General features: G+C 37.2%; 1 protein-coding gene across 1 annotated transcript in view; it reads right to left on the minus strand.

The window, feature by feature from the left end:
• Window positions 1–17,680, minus strand: part of LOC110443389 (large neutral amino acids transporter small subunit 1-like) — a 56,520-nt gene that overhangs the window by 6,979 nt on the left and 31,861 nt on the right. Inside the window, exons 4-8 of the mRNA XM_021487574.1 lie at window positions 16,419–16,544; window positions 15,223–15,331; window positions 13,191–13,235; window positions 11,915–12,038; window positions 9,214–9,317 (exon numbers count right to left, since the gene is read on the minus strand). Of these exons, the coding sequence (XP_021343249.1) occupies window positions 9,214–9,317; window positions 11,915–12,038; window positions 13,191–13,235; window positions 15,223–15,331; window positions 16,419–16,544 (508 nt within the window). The remainder of the gene's footprint in view (window positions 1–9,213; window positions 9,318–11,914; window positions 12,039–13,190; window positions 13,236–15,222; window positions 15,332–16,418; window positions 16,545–17,680) is intronic.

Raw genomic sequence — 17,680 nt, forward strand, 5'->3', positions numbered from 1 at the left:
CATTGCTATTCCATTGTCACATTAATGATCTCCCTCCCACACACTATTTATCTATACTGCTATCATTGATGTTGGTTGTATGAGCCGGTATACCAGCTAGGGTAATGGGGATGTAGAAACCACCCCATTATCCTGGTATACAGGCTTATATAACCATGAAATATATTGACATTTGGGAATTTTTACCAGTCTACACATACACAGCAAAACCTCATTATACCGCCACTTTCTGGTCTCTGTGATTTTGGCAGTATAACGAGTTTGGCGGTATATCGGGTTTACAGTTTTAAACCCAAGTGTTCACACACCAACTGAACTTATACTTTAAAGAAAATAATGATTTACTTCAGAATATGTTTTTTCAAAATGGTGATTTAATGTATCAAATTGTTGAGCGTGCAAAACATACAGCTGATTACCTGGTCAGTCGGCAGTAATTTGTAACAATACAATGTACACACGTACAAAACATACAGCTGATTACCTGGTCAGTTGGCAGTCACATGTAACAATACAATGTACACACGTACAAAACATACAGCTGATTACCTGGTCAGTCGGCAGTCACATGTAACAATACAATGTACACACGTACAAAACATACAGCTGATTACCTGGTCAGTCAGCAGTCACGTGTAACAATACAATGTACACACGTACAAAACATACAGCTGATTACCTGGTCAGTCAGCAGTCACTTGTAACAATACAATGTACACACGTACAAAACATACAGCTGATTACCTGGTCAGTCAGCAGTCACGTGTAACAATACAATGTACACACGTACAAAACATACAGCTGATTACCTGGTCAGTCAGCAGTCACGTGTAACAATACAATGTACACACGTACAAAACATACAGCTGATTACCTGGTCAGTCAGCAGTCACGTGTAACAATACAATGTACACACGTACAAAACATACAGCTGATTACCTGGTCAGTCAGCAGTCACGTGTAACAATACAATGTACACACGTACAAAACATACAGCTGATTACCTGGTCAGTCAGCAGTCACGTGTAACAATACAATGTACACACGTACAAAACATACAGCTGATTACCTGGTCAGTCAGCAGTCACGTGTAACAATACAATGTACACACGTACAAAACATACAGCTGATTACCTGGTCAGTCAGCAGTCACGTGTAACAATACAATGTACACACGTACAAAACATACAGCTGATTACCTGGTCAGTCAGCAGTCACGTGTAACAATACAATGTACACACGTACAAAACATACAGCTGATTACCTGGTCAGTCAGCAGTCACGTGTAACAATACAATGTACACACGTACAAAACATACAGCTGATTACCTGGTCAGTCAGCAGTCACGTGTAACAATACAATGTACACACGTACAAAACATACAGCTGATTACCTGGTCAGTCAGCAGTCACGTGTAACAATACAATGTACACACGTACAAAACATACAGCTGATTACCTGGTCAGTCAGCAGTCACGTGTAACAATACAATGTACACACGTACAAAACATACAGCTGATTACCTGGTCAGTCAGCAGTCACGTGTAACAATACAATGTACACACGTACAAAACATACAGCTGATTACCTGGTCAGTCAGCAGTCACGTGTAACAATACAATGTACACACGTACAAAACATACAGCTGATTACCTGGTCAGTCAGCAGTCACGTGTAACAATACAATGTACACACGTACAAAACATACAGCTGATTACCTGGTCAGTCAGCAGTCACGTGTAACAATACAATGTACACACGTACAAAACATACAGCTGATTACCTGGTCAGTCAGCAGTCACGTGTAACAATACAATGTACACACGTACAAAACATACAGCTGATTACCTGGTCAGTCAGCAGTCACGTGTAACAATACAATGTACACACGTACAAAACATACAGCTGATTACCTGGTCAGTCAGCAGTCACGTGTAACAATACAATGTACACACGTACAAAACATACAGCTGATTACCTGGTCAGTCAGCAGTCACGTGTAACAATACAATGTACACACGTACAAAACATACAGCTGATTACCTGGTCAGTCAGCAGTCACGTGTAACAATACAATGTACACACGTACAAAACATACAGCTGATTACCTGGTCAGTCAGCAGTCACGTGTAACAATACAATGTACACACGTACAAAACATACAGCTGATTACCTGGTCAGTCAGCAGTCACGTGTAACAATACAATGTACACACGTACAAAACATACAGCTGATTACCTGGTCAGTCAGCAGTCACGTGTAACAATACAATGTACACACGTACAAAACATACAGCTGATTACCTGGTCAGTCAGCAGTCACGTGTAACAATACAATGTACACACGTACAAAACATACAGCTGATTACCTGGTCAGTCAGCAGTCACGTGTAACAATACAATGTACACACGTACAAAACATACAGCTGATTACCTGGTCAGTCAGCAGTCACGTGTAACAATACAATGTACACACGTACAAAACATACAGCTGATTACCTGGTCAGTCAGCAGTCACGTGTAACAATACAATGTACACACGTACAAAACATACAGCTGATTACCTGGTCAGTCAGCAGTCACGTGTAACAATACAATGTACACACGTACAAAACATACAGCTGATTACCTGGTCAGTCAGCAGTCACGTGTAACAATACAATGTACACACGTACAAAACATACAGCTGATTACCTGGTCAGTCAGCAGTCACGTGTAACAATACAATGTACACACGTACAAAACATACAGCTGATTACCTGGTCAGTCAGCAGTCACGTGTAACAATACAATGTACACACGTACAAAACATACAGCTGATTACCTGGTCAGTCAGCAGTCACGTGTAACAATACAATGTACACACGTACAAAACATACAGCTGATTACCTGGTCAGTCAGCAGTCACGTGTAACAATACAATGTACACACGTACAAAACATACAGCTGATTACCTGGTCAGTCAGCAGTCACGTGTAACAATACAATGTACACACGTACAAAACATACAGCTGATTACCTGGTCAGTCAGCAGTCACGTGTAACAATACAATGTACACACGTACAAAACATACAGCTGATTACCTGGTCAGTCAGCAGTCACGTGTAACAATACAATGTACACACGTACAAAACATACAGCTGATTACCTGGTCAGTCAGCAGTCACGTGTAACAATACAATGTACACACGTACAAAACATACAGCTGATTACCTGGTCAGTCAGCAGTCACGTGTAACAATACAATGTACACACGTACAAAACATACAGCTGATTACCTGGTCAGTCAGCAGTCACGTGTAACAATACAATGTACACACGTACAAAACATACAGCTGATTACCTGGTCAGTCAGCAGTCACGTGTAACAATACAATGTACACACGTACAAAACATACAGCTGATTACCTGGTCAGTCAGCAGTCACGTGTAACAATACAATGTACACACGTACAAAACATACAGCTGATTACCTGGTCAGTCAGCAGTCACGTGTAACAATACAATGTACACACGTACAAAACATACAGCTGATTACCTGGTCAGTCAGCAGTCACGTGTAACAATACAATGTACACACGTACAAAACATACAGCTGATTACCTGGTCAGTCAGCAGTCACGTGTAACAATACAATGTACACACGTACAAAACATACAGCTGATTACCTGGTCAGTCAGCAGTCACGTGTAACAATACAATGTACACACGTACAAAACATACAGCTGATTACCTGGTCAGTCAGCAGTCACGTGTAACAATACAATGTACACACGTACAAAACATACAGCTGATTACCTGGTCAGTCAGCAGTCACTTGTAACAATACAATGTACACACGTACAAAACATACAGCTGATTACCTGGTCAGTCAGCAGTCACGTGTAACAATACAATGTACACACGTACAAAACATACAGCTGATTACCTGGTCAGTCAGCAGTCACGTGTAACAATACAATGTACACACGTACAAAACATACAGCTGATTACCTGGTCAGTCAGCAGTCACGTGTAACAATACAATGTACACACGTACAAAACATACAGCTGATTACCTGGTCAGTCAGCAGTCACGTGTAACAATACAATGTACACACGTACAAAACATACAGCTGATTACCTGGTCAGTCAGCAGTCACGTGTAACAATACAATGTACACACGTACAAAACATACAGCTGATTACCTGGTCAGTCAGCAGTCACGTGTAACAATACAATGTACACACGTACAAAACATACAGCTGATTACCTGGTCAGTCAGCAGTCACGTGTAACAATACAATGTACACACGTACAAAACATACAGCTGATTACCTGGTCAGTCGGCAGTCACTTGTAACAATACAATGTACACACGTACAAAACATACAGCTGATTACCTGGTCAGTCGGCAGTCATGTGTAACAATACAATGTACACACGTACAAAACATACAGCTGATTACCTGGTCAGTCAGCAGTCACATGTAACAATACAATGTACACACGTACATAACATTCCTGTCATCGGGATATACCTGTACTCAACTCAAATTGGTGGTATATAACGAGGTCAAAATAGTGTGATTTTAACCATTTGTTTTGGGAATATGATGGCGGATGGTGGTATGTGGGTTTGGTAGTCTAACAGGTGGCATTACAACAGGGTTTTACTGTATCTTTCATACAGTGCACATCCTTATATGACCATTAATTAACCTTATTAATTGAAAGAAAAATAAGATACAAATATAGATATTACCTTTGTAGTATTGTTTCAAAATTGCGATGATAAACTTGTTGATCCTTGGATTTTGTTTTATTTATTGTTTTGATGTCCTTTAATTATATATAACTTGTTCCAATATATACGACACTGTACAATCTGTATCTAAAATACTGGCATATCTTATCATAAACATGCTCAATAATGTTTACATATAGCCTTGTAGCCTGCTCCATCAATGTAAAGAGACACTTCATACAATACTAAAGGTCATGATCAGTACAACCATTATGGAGCTCCTTATCAGCTAATTATGTGTGATACACCCACCAGAGGGCAGCATCAGGATACATCAAAGTGTATGTTGTCGAGGCAACCCAATGAAGACAAATGGGACATGAATTGGAGACAGCTGGTGGTGTGTGTGCGATATATACCTATCCCTCTTTGAAAATATAATACTATCTTATTCATATGTACACATGCATTTATCTGTAAAACTATATGGTGATTGCAATCATTGGAGCTTGGAAATCATAAACATTTGTAAGGATGACATCTGTGATGATACAGGGTAATAATGAGTATTGATTATGTGGTAGTATGTTGGGGTACAGACAGGGAGAATGGCCCCATTTCTGAAAAACAGGACTCTTGAAGTCTAATAGTTGGCCTAAATGAGTTCTTTTTTTCTATTCTTGATTTCTAAAACATACTTTTTCAATAGCACATTCATGTCAAATTCAAAAAATAATGTTAAACTCTTTATGCAAAATATCTTCCTAAAGTATCAAATTTTTTAAAACTGAGCCTTTACTCAGAACACAATGTGCCAGATGGGTGAGCAACATGTGTCGTAGAATGCACTTGTTGATAATACCCCTCCCACATAAATAGTGTCTAGATCTACTGACAATGTACACCCGTGTTTAATGATACCCCTCCTACATACATAGTGTCTAGATCTACTGACAATGTACACCAGTGTTTAATGATACCCCTCCTACATAAATAGTGTCTAGATCTACTGACAATGTCACCAGTGTTTAATGATACCCCTCCCACATACATAGTGTCTAGATCTACAGACAATGTACACCAGTGTTTAATGATTACCCTTCCACATAAATAGTGTCTAGATCTACTGACAATGTACACCAGTGTTTAATGTTACCCCTCCCACGTGAATAGTGTCTTAGATCTACTGACAATGTACACCCGTGTTTAATGTTACCCCTCCCACATGAATAGTGTCTTACATCTACTGACAATGTACACCAGTGTTTAATGATGCCCCTCCCACATAAATAGTGTCTAGATCTACTGACCATGAACACCAGTGTTTAATGATACCCCTCCCACATACATACTGTCTAGATCTACTGACAATGTCACCAGTGTTTAATGATACCCCTCCCACATACATAGTGTCTAGATCTACTGACAATGTACATCAGTGTTTAATGATACCCCTCCCACATACATAGTGGCTAGATCTACTGACAATGTACACCAGTGTTTAATGTTACCCCTCCCACATGAATAGTGTCTTAGATCTACTGACAATGTACACCAGTGTTTAATGATACCCCTCTCATATACATAGTGTCTAGATCTACTGACAATGTACACCAGTGTTGAATGATACCCCTCCCACATACATACTGTCTAGATCTACTGACAATGTACACCAGTGTTTAATGATACCACTCTCACATACATAGTGTCTAGATCTACTGACAATGTACACCAGTGTTTAATGTTACCCCTCCCACATAAATAGTGTCTAGATCTACTGACAATGTACATCAGTGTTTAATGATGTGTCAAGGAAATATGTCATGATCAAAAATACATGTTTTATCGTTAACTGCACATTACCCATAATGCAAGGGCAAAATTGAAAAATAAGAAGTGTTTTGCTTCGTGACACGAGGCATGCAGTTCAGACATGATAGCACATTGTACAGGAAATGTAAAGCTGAGACTAATTGCACATTAAACATGTTGGATCTCTAAAACACATGAGCATCAAAGAAATATGTGTACCGAGACCTTTTTGCCGAACATGCACGACAGCGTAGATACATTTGTGCAGGTCGTTTGGTTGAGCTTGGGCCTGTGATGTGGAATGGGACATGTAGTGTACCTTGTTACAGGAACACATACACGTTACATAATATTGTACAAATGTCCCGGATCTTCTACTCATAGGTAGTCAACTAATCGCACTACCGTTCTGATACTTAGTCCTACCATCCCAATACCGATCTCATTAATTAGTAAAATCTGACATTTAGTAGGAAGATTCGTGCACTGATGATGCAATATCTCCGGATTCACCAAGTACTGCCTATTTATCTGTACCACTTTAAACACAAAAATCCCTTTAAAGGGTATCCTTATCTGATCAGTACTGGAACCCTTAATTAAACGCTGCTAGTTTTCATAAAAATATATGTATATTAGAGCAATGGAGGCAGTTATCAACAGTCTAAGCTTCAAACATGTTTTTCCAGTTTACCGTTTTGCGTAAGTTATTATATGATGAGATTTCGGAGAAGTCGGGAAACGTACTCTATTTCATCATCTGCAATAAGCGTACATGTGACGAATCACGGGAGGCATTAATGACAGGGGCAGTTATCGACAGGTGGAGGTAGTTATTGACAGCTAAATTAAAATGTTAATTATTTCTATTATTAATCTCTCATAATACATTCATTTGTTCTGATGTGTGTCCAATTGCTTAAAAAAGTATAAACATGTCAAGTGATATGTCAAGTCATATGTGTAAACAAACGCACTCCCTTTTCTACACGCATGCGCAAAACAGTCACCGTCACAGCATTTTGATCAAACACATTTTCTGGTTCCCTTTCAATATGGTTTCCCACCCCAATTTCATATTCTTTTGATCCCCAGTGATGCATTCCAACAGCCCAAAAATTTTGAATTATGATGCATTTTATCCTACAATGATAGAGATCAGAAATTTAATTCAAGAAAACATAATTGAATCTTCTTAAAATAATCATTGTGGAAATGTTTTTAGGTTCTTAATGTTTACAAGATAATTAGTTATATACCTCCTGCCTAACAGAACAATTTTCATCAACACTTATCTATGTAATTGTTTACTTTTCAATATAAATTATATTCTGTTTATATATGGCTGCATTGTCTTCAAATATTGATTTTTTTCTAAATTTGTAATTACAGTTTATATTGAGCATATTTACAAGACTTATCTACATGGATTTTATGGAGAACTTTGGATTTTTTAGTATTTTAGTTATGCTTGTAAAGTTATGTCTTTTTAGTGGATAGACTTTAGCAACACTATTGTTGTCGGGTACATGTTCTCACTTTACACAATTCACCATATATATAATGAAATCATACAGGCAACTTTGAAGTACAAGTCATTCATAAAAATATGATTTTAATGGATAAGACAGAAATTAATTTGTATTTTTTTCACATGCTGTCGATAACTACCTCCGAAACTCAAATTGAGGCAGTTATCGACAACCCTATTTCCGACCTTAACAATACCCCGGATGTAGATCGGATGCTGACAAACGTTGCAGACGCTTCATGAGTGAAGTTGGATTACAACATTATGTTACAAATATTTCTGATATTTTTTTTATCAAAATTTGAAGTGCCATCCATATCTTATCGGTGCCTGTAAGGGAGGTCCAAAAACAGGATTGATTTTTCTCTTTGGAAAAAAAACAGTTCAGAAAATTTATTTAACCGATGTTGTCTGAATGGAACGGTTCCGAGGGATTCCGAAAAGGTATCAAAAACACTGATTGTCTGAAAAACGGTTCGTAATCGATCAAAAACGTGATATATAGAACCGGGGTCGATAATACCCCCCTGTCGATAACACTCTCCGTTGCTCTAGTGTAAACTTCCTGCCAGAGGCCTACCAGTTTGAATCAGGAGTAGCTCAAAGATAAATTAAAATGTACAATTTCCCTCTTCAATTTAAAAAAATATATCATGTACAATCATTCAAAATCAACTAGCGTCTGAGGTCAATATTTCTTTTCTCGGGTCGATAAATCCAGGTATTGACCGAAGTTAAAGGCTACAATTGTTTTATTATTTTACAAAACAGTAATGTAAGCAATCTGGAAAAAAAACACAACAAAAAAGCTTCGGAAGTGGGACGGTGCATTGTTTGGAGATATGTCATAATTCTATTTTTAGAAACATCCAGTCCTTCAACAAAAATCATGCGCTCCAAGTCAATATCGGTTTTTATCGGTGGACATGTGATGCACTCCTGGCCAATCACTTGTTGGGAATAATATGAAAAAATAATAATAAAACATAAAATTTTCACTTGCTTTTTAAAAATCAATACTCTTTAGTTCATGAATCGTCACGCAATCTACGAGCCTATGGGTCCAGGTATGTCCCTTTCATTCCATTATACATGTAAACTATGTGATGAAACTTAAAACATGGCTGTACAAAGAAACTTTACCTTCCTGATGTGAAGAGTAGACCATTCACACCTCCAAATGTGGAGAGTGATACAAATACTGGTACAATCCAGGCCATGACGCTAAACACTTTGTATCCAAACGTCTACAACATAGAGAAACATGTGTTTTTCTGTTTTGTTAAAATGGTCAATTCTGCATCAAAACTAATCTTGATTGTTTTACATTTCATAGAAAATAAAGATGAATTGGAATGATTTTAAGATTCTGTTATCAAATTATTTACATAATTATGTAAAATTGCCTATTTTTTTTTTATAAAAATGATCATGGGAATTTGTCTTTCACCTAATATCAACACAGTGTTAGTTGCAGTGTGACAATCATAGCTACATATAGAAATTTACTGTTAAAATTTCGAGGGGCTAATATTTTGTTCATGGTTGTCCTGATCGGAAACATTTCACAGGGATTAGATTATAACCCTTTCACCACTGTAGACCACAATGGACTCATCCAGACCAATGCATGTTAGAGTTTACTAAAGTTACATAGGGGTGAAAGGGATAAACATGTGACAACTGCAGATCGATGGATAGGCTCACTTTACAGGTGTTTTGTTTACTTTTCTAAAAAAGAATGAACATCAGAATTTTAATTTTACATATTATGTTATAACAACTCTGGTAGGGTAAGGTTTGAAATGAAACTGTATCGACACTGAAGCAGCATGCACACCAGGTTGAAGTTGATCAACTGCATTTTTCAGCACTTAACAAGTTAACACATCTATACACTTTTAGTGTTTTTATATATACATGTATTTACAGATATTATAATTCACATTATAAAATTTGATGTGTAATTAATTTTCTGTGATTTTTGATAATATAACTACATCAATAAATATATAAATGAAATAGAACAAAATTAAATCCTCCACAAGTAATACCAACTACCAGTATAGAGTGATGGTCGCTATAGTCATACCAACTACCAGTACAGAGTGATGGTCGCTATAGTCATACCAACTACCGGTATAGAGTGATGGTTGCTATAGTCATACCAACTACCGGTATAGAGTGATGGTCGCTATAGTCATACCAACTACCGGTTTAGAGTGATGGTTGTTATAGTCATACCAACTACCGGTATAGAGTGATGGTCGCTATAGTCAAACCAACTACCGGTATAGAGTGATGGGTGCTATAGTCATACCAAATACTGGTATAGAGTGATGGTTGTTATAGTCATACCATCTACTGATATAGAGTAATGGTTGCTATAGTCATTCCAACTACCGATATATAGTGATGGTCGCTATAGACATACCAACTACCGATATATAGTGATGGTCGCTATAGACATTCCAACTTCCGGTATAGAGTGATGGTTGCTATAGTCATACCAACTACTGATATATAGTGATGGTCGCTATAGTCATACCAACTACTGGTATAGAGTGACGGTTGCTATAGTCATACCAACTACCGATATATAGTGATGGTTGCTATAGTCATACCAACTACTGATATAGAGTAATGGTCGCTATAGTCATACCAACTACTGGTATAGAGTGATGGTTGCTATAGTCATACCAACTACCGATATAGAGTGATGGTTGCTATAGTCATACCAACTACCGGTATAGAGTGATGGTCGCTATAGTCATACCAACTACCGGTATATAGTGATGGTCGCTATAGTCATACCAACTACCGATATATAGTGATGGTTGCTATAGTCATACCAACTACTGGTATATAGTGATGGTTGCTATAGTAATACCAACTACCGATATAGAGTGATGGTCGCTATAGTCATACCAACTACCGGTATAGAGTGATGGTCGCTATAGTCATACCAACTACCGATATATAGTGATGGTTGCTATAGTCATACCAACTACTGGTATATAGTGATGGTTGCTATAGTAATACCAACTACCGATATAGAGTGATGGTCGCTATAGTCATACCAACTACCGGTATAGAGTGATGGTCGCTATAGTCATACCAACTACCGATATATAGTGATGGTTGCTATAGTCATACCAACTACTGGTATATAGTGATGGTTGCTATAGTAATACCAACTACCGATATAGAGTGATGGTCGCTATAGTCATGCCAACTACCGATATAGAGTGATGGTCGCTATAGTCATACCAACTACCGATATAGAGTGATGGTGGCTATAGTCATACCAACTACCGATATATAGTGATGGTTGCTATAGTCATACCAACTACTGGTATATAGTGATGGTTGCTATAGTAATACCAACTACCGATATAGAGTGATGGTCGCTATAGTCATGCCAACTACCGATATAGAGTGATGGTCGCTATAGTCATACCAACTACCGATATAGAGTGATGGTGGCTATAGTCATGCCAACTACCGATATAGAGTGATGGTCGCTATAGTCATACCAACTACTGGTATATAGTGATGGTTGCTATAGTCATACCAACTACCGGTATAGAGTAATGGTTGCTATAGTCAGATCATGTGATTAAGTAATTTTGTACTGATGAAGATCAGGGAAGAGAACAAGGTTAAAATTAACAAATACTATAATAGTAGAATCAGAGAATATAACTGGAAAGACATAGAAATCATCTCCTAGCACAGCTTTCAATGTGACTTAGATCAGAGGTTGGTTGTTTGGAATTTTATGTCTTTATTAAGGTCATATAATGTCAATGAGGTCAGTGATAGTTGTCAGTGAGGTACACACCACAGCGACAGCATTGGAGTTCAACATCTCGTAAGGTGAAATGATGGTGAGGTAGGCCACGTTGGTCAGGATATATACGCCTGTTACTATAGGTATAGAGATGTAGATAGCTCTTGGCAGGTTTCTAGAAGGAAGAATAAAAAAATAATTACCTCACAAATCTGAAATAATTTCTTGATAGGTAATGAAGTCATTAATTTCATATTTTAGAACAGTATGCATAAACACATTGTGTTTCTATGTTAAATATTGAGGCTTGTGTTTCCATGAGAAGACACAAGATCGGCTGCTAAGTCAGCAGATGTACAAAAATTCAAATTTCTACTGTTATTTTGTATAAGACTTGGACATTCAAAAACCAATTTTAGAAACCTTCACAACACTATATGGTTGATGAGACTCCTTAGGACAGCAAATTATCCACAAACATCAGTCTCTATGGTTGATGAGACTCCTTAGGACGGCAAATTATCCACACACATCAGTCTCTATGGTTGATGAGACTCCTTAGGACAGCAAATTATCCACACACATCAGTCTCTATGGTTGATGAGACTCCTTAGGACAGCAAATTATCCACACACATCAGTCTCTATGGTTGATGAGACTCCTTAGGACAGCAAATTATCCACACACATCAGTCTCTATGGTTGATGAGACTCCTTAGGACAGCAAATTATCCACACACATCAGTCTCTATGGTTGATGAGACTCCTTAGGACAGCAAATTATCCACACACATCAGTCTCTATGGTTGATGAGACTCCTTAGGACAGCAAATTATCCACACACATCAGTCTCTATGGTTGATGAGACTCCTTAGGACAGCAAATTATCCACACACATCAGTCTCTATGGTTGATGAGACTCCTTAGGACAGCAAATTATCCACACACATCAGTCTCTATGGTTGATGAGACTCCTTAGGACAGCAAATTATCCACACACATCAGTCTCTATGGTTGATGAGACTCCTTAGGACAGCAAATTATCCACACACATCAGTCTCTATGGTTGATGAGACTCCTTAGGACAGCAAATTATCCACAAACATCAGTCTCTATGGTTGATCATATTGCCTTATTATTAAGCTTTTAAATTTTACAAATCAACCATTTAGTGACATTTTAAACAAATTAAACATTCTGTATGGTGTTGTACAATCCTACATAACAGTCTTATTATCAAAAAAGGTACAGCTTTGATACTTATATTTCACCAATACTAACTATACATATACACCTTATAAAGTCAAAATCATTTTAAGGAAACTTACTTGAAAGGATCAATCATTTCTTCTGTCACAAAGTTAAGGAAATTCCTAAAAGAATGGAAAACCAAAACATTGATGTATTTCCATCATTTCAAGATCACAGTCAACCTCACATTAAACAGTGTAAGTTACATGCTTGACAATTTTTACTAAAACTTTTCCAATAATTTTGTTTTTGAACGTAAAGCAATGAAAAACTCTTGTAACAATGTTGTTTAATTTACTACAGGATCAAAGTGACTCAGAATGTAAAATGCCACAGCTGTGTAGAAGATTCCATGTTTTTATTAAAGCTTTTGCATGTTCAAGTGTATATAACGATTATTTATGAACTGTAGTACCTGTACAACAGTAATCGTTACTCTGATAAAAAAACATGTCTCGTCTCATCAAACAAACAACAACAATGACTTGCATAAAATAGGAATGCTGATGTGATGTCATTTAAGTGATGGCTTTTTTGGCAACCACCATTTCTCTAATGTTTCCTTTATCTCTATGACAACTACCATTTCTCTGATGTTTCCTTTATCTCTATGACAACCACCATTTCTCTGATGTTTCCTTTATCTCTTTGACAACTACCATTTCTCTGATGTTTCCTTTATCGGTATGACAACCACCATTTCTTTAGTGTTTCCTTTATCTCTATGACAACCACCATTTCTCTAGAGTTTCCTTTATCTCTATGACAACCACCATTCTCTAGTGTTTCATTTATCTTTATGACAACCACCATTTTTCTAGTGTTTCCTTTATCTCTATGACAACCACCATTTTCTAGTGTTTCCTTTATATCTATGACAACCACTATTTCTCTAGTGTTTCCTTTATCTCTATGACAACCACCATTTCTCTAGTGTTTCCTTTCTCTCTATGACAACCACCATTCTCTAGTGTTTCCTTTATCTTTATGACAACCACCATTCTCCAGTATTTCCTTTATCTCTATGACAACCACCATTTCTCTGATGTTTCCTTTATCTCTATGACAACCACCATTTCTCTGGTGTTTCCTTTATCTCTATGACAACCACCATTTCTCTAGTGTTTCTCTCTAGTGTTTCGTTTATCCCTATGACAACCACCATTTCTCTAGTGTTTATTTTATATTAATGACAACCACCATTCTCTAGTGTTTCGTTTATCCCTATGACAACCACCATTTCTCTAGTGTTTCCTTTATCTCTATGACAACCACCATTCTCTAGTATTTCCTTTATCTTTATGACAACCACCATTCTCTAGTGTTTCCTTTATCTCTATGACAACCACCATTTCTCTGATGTTTCCTTTATCTCTATGACAACCACCATTTATCTGATGTTTCCTTTATCTCTATGACAACCACCAGTTCTCTAGTGTTTCCTTTATCTCTATGACAACCACCATTTCTCTAGTGTTTCGTTTATCTCTATGACAACCACCATTTCTCTTGTGTTTCCTTTATCTTTATGACAACCACCATTCTCTAGTGTTTCGTTTATCCCTATGACAACCACCATTTCTCTAGTGTTTCCTTTATCTCTATGACAACCACCTTCTCTAGTGTTTCGTTTATCCCTATGACAACCACCATTCTCTAGTGTTTCCTTTATCTCTTTGACAACCACCATTTTCTAGTGTTTTCTTTATCTCTATGACAACCACCATTTCTCTAGTGTTTCCTTTATCCCTACGACAATCTCCCTTTCTCCAATGTTTCCTTTATCTCTATCACAACCAGCATTTGTCTTATGTTCCCTATCTCTATGACAACTACCATTTCAAAAACTGTAACTCGGATTGTCAATAAGTATTTCAGCCTTTTCATCATCATAAGTACTTTCACAACATACAGCTTTTGAAGCTGTTATGATATTTCCTGAAGCAATGTTTCAGATTATTGGAGTCCAATGTAAACCATCAGTGTCTCTTGACAAGGAAAACTTATAATTTAAAAAAATGTTTTGTTTATATATACTTATATCATCTCAACAATGGATGAATGTCAGTACCTGTTTATCCTCACTACATTATAATTGTAGAAGCTTACCATCCAGCATAGGCAAACAGTCCATTGTATAAAGCTAGAGATATGCCAGCGACGTCGCCACCCTTCCCAGCACTCCGTGTCCAGGGATCCTTAAAGTATTCTGTCTCACCTGTAATACAGCAATACCTCAAAGGTTAGCAACAGACTTGGTATAAAAACTTATTGTCGCCTCAAAGGTTAGCAACAGACTTGGTACAAAGACTTATTGTCACCTCAAAGGTTAGCAACAGACTTGGTATGAAAACTTATTGTCGCCTCAAAGGTTAGCAACAGACTTGGTATAAAAACTTATTGTCGCCTCAAAGGTTAGCAACAGACTTGGTGCAAAAACTTATTGCTGCCTCAAAGGTTAGCAACAGACTTGGTACAAAAACTTATTGTCACCTCAAAGGTTAGCAACAGACTTGGTACAAAAACTTATTGTCACCTCAAAGGTTAGCAACAGACTTGGTACAAAAACTTATTGTCACCTCAAAGGTTAGCAACAGACTTGGTACAAAAACTTATTGTCACCTCAAAGGTTAGCAACAGACTTGCTACAAAAACTTATTGTTGCCTCAAAGGTTAGCAACAGACATACGAAAGGTACAAAAACTTATTGACGCCTCAAAGGTTAGCAACAGACATACGAAAGGTACAAAGACTTATTGACACCTCAAAGGTTAGCAACAGACATACAAAAGGTACAAAAACTCATTGACGCCTCAAAGGTTAGCAACAGACTTGGTATAAAAACTTATTGTCGCCTCAAAGGTTAGCAACAGACTTGGTACAAAAACTTATTGCTGCCTCAAAGGTTAGCAACAGACTTGGTACAAAAACTTATTGACGCCTCAAAGGTTAGCAACAGACTTGGTACAAAAACTTATTGTCGCCTCAAAGGTTAGCAACAGACATACGAAAGGTACAAAAACTTATTGACGCCTCAAAGGTTAGCAGCAGACATACGAAAGGTACAAAGACTTATTGACGCCTCAAAGGTTAGCAACAGACATACAAAAGGTACAAAAACTCATTGACGCCTCAAAGGTTAGCAACAGAATTACGAATAGGTAAAAAAACTTAGTTTAGTAGTAGACTTAATTAGTATATATATCGGTACATAACATTCAATTTTTTCAGGTTTTAAAGGGAATCTCAATTTACTAACATTTTTGGTAATACTTCATAGAGTTTTGTTGACAAGAGTTACTTACCTTGTCCAATAAGGACAAAACCTGTGATGATGATGATAATGAGGGACAATATCTTAGCAACGGTGAAGATATCCTGTATACGCGTGGCCGCCTTCACACTGTACACATTCACAAAGGTCAAAATACCTGTAATACAAAATTCACGAATGTAACAATATTGATGGGTATAAATTTCTAAAATACAAGAATATAATTGAACCTCAATGTACGTTATTAATACCCCTCTTTTATTATACAAGTAAAAAATCAATACAATGCCCCTCTAGTATAATACAGCAGTAATTCAACATAATGCCATTTATTAATTACTTCTATAAATGACCCTAGTCCCCCCCCCCCCCCCCCCCCCCCGGCCTCTTTTAATTAAATTTAATGCCCTTCATTCAAACCAGTTTAATGCCCCTCTCTATATTCAATATAATGCCCCTCTTTCACCTCAATATAATTCCCCATATTTACAATTAATATAAATCTCAATATAATGCCCCCCATTTAATTTGATATTATGCCCCTCTTTTATGTACAGTAGAACCTCAATATAATGCCCCTTATTTACCTCAACATACGCCCATCTTTTACATATAGATAAAACACAACATAATGGGATGGGTTGGGGATCCTTTCATGGCCGAATAGTTTCTTTTGATGTAAAATGACATCCCTTTTTTTTTTTTTTTTTCATAACTAACCATCTTACTGATCATGTGTCTCCTGAATCAGGGACTGTACTTTAATTGAGGAGTAGTAAAGCTTACGTTTTGCCCTACTGTCAAAATCCTTTTTGATGTTAGAGAAGCAAAGAATGATCAAAACTAGAACGCTCAGGATTTAGTACAGATAAATTAGAAGTGTTGTGTAGATGTTTAGTCATGCGTGCAGTATCACGAGGATAGAGGTAATTGTTATATAGTCAATAGTCTTACATCTGTAGTCCCACAGAGCCAGTATAGTGTCACATTGTAAGACCAACTAATTAAAATCTAGGTCAAAGTCTCAGGTATTCTAACTAAGTACAGCAGAAGTTGCTGTGACAGAATTATTACAAGACACAGACTGATGTAAATTATCTGATCATAAACTAGATTTAATGTGAGGGCTTCTTGGCCCCACAGATCCCCCACAATCCACATTTCTGTTCCTATATAAGTATTGTTGAAGATTTGACATAAAGTGTCCTGACTATCACTGGTGGACCCTTACCATTTATTTTTTTCATTTTCATTATTATCCTCTATATTCCATATATCAAAACGTAGCCAGAA

This window comes from Mizuhopecten yessoensis, unplaced genomic scaffold, assembly GCF_002113885.1.
Source record: "Mizuhopecten yessoensis strain PY_sf001 unplaced genomic scaffold, ASM211388v2 scaffold716343, whole genome shotgun sequence".
Taxonomy (NCBI): domain Eukaryota; kingdom Metazoa; phylum Mollusca; class Bivalvia; order Pectinida; family Pectinidae; genus Mizuhopecten; species Mizuhopecten yessoensis.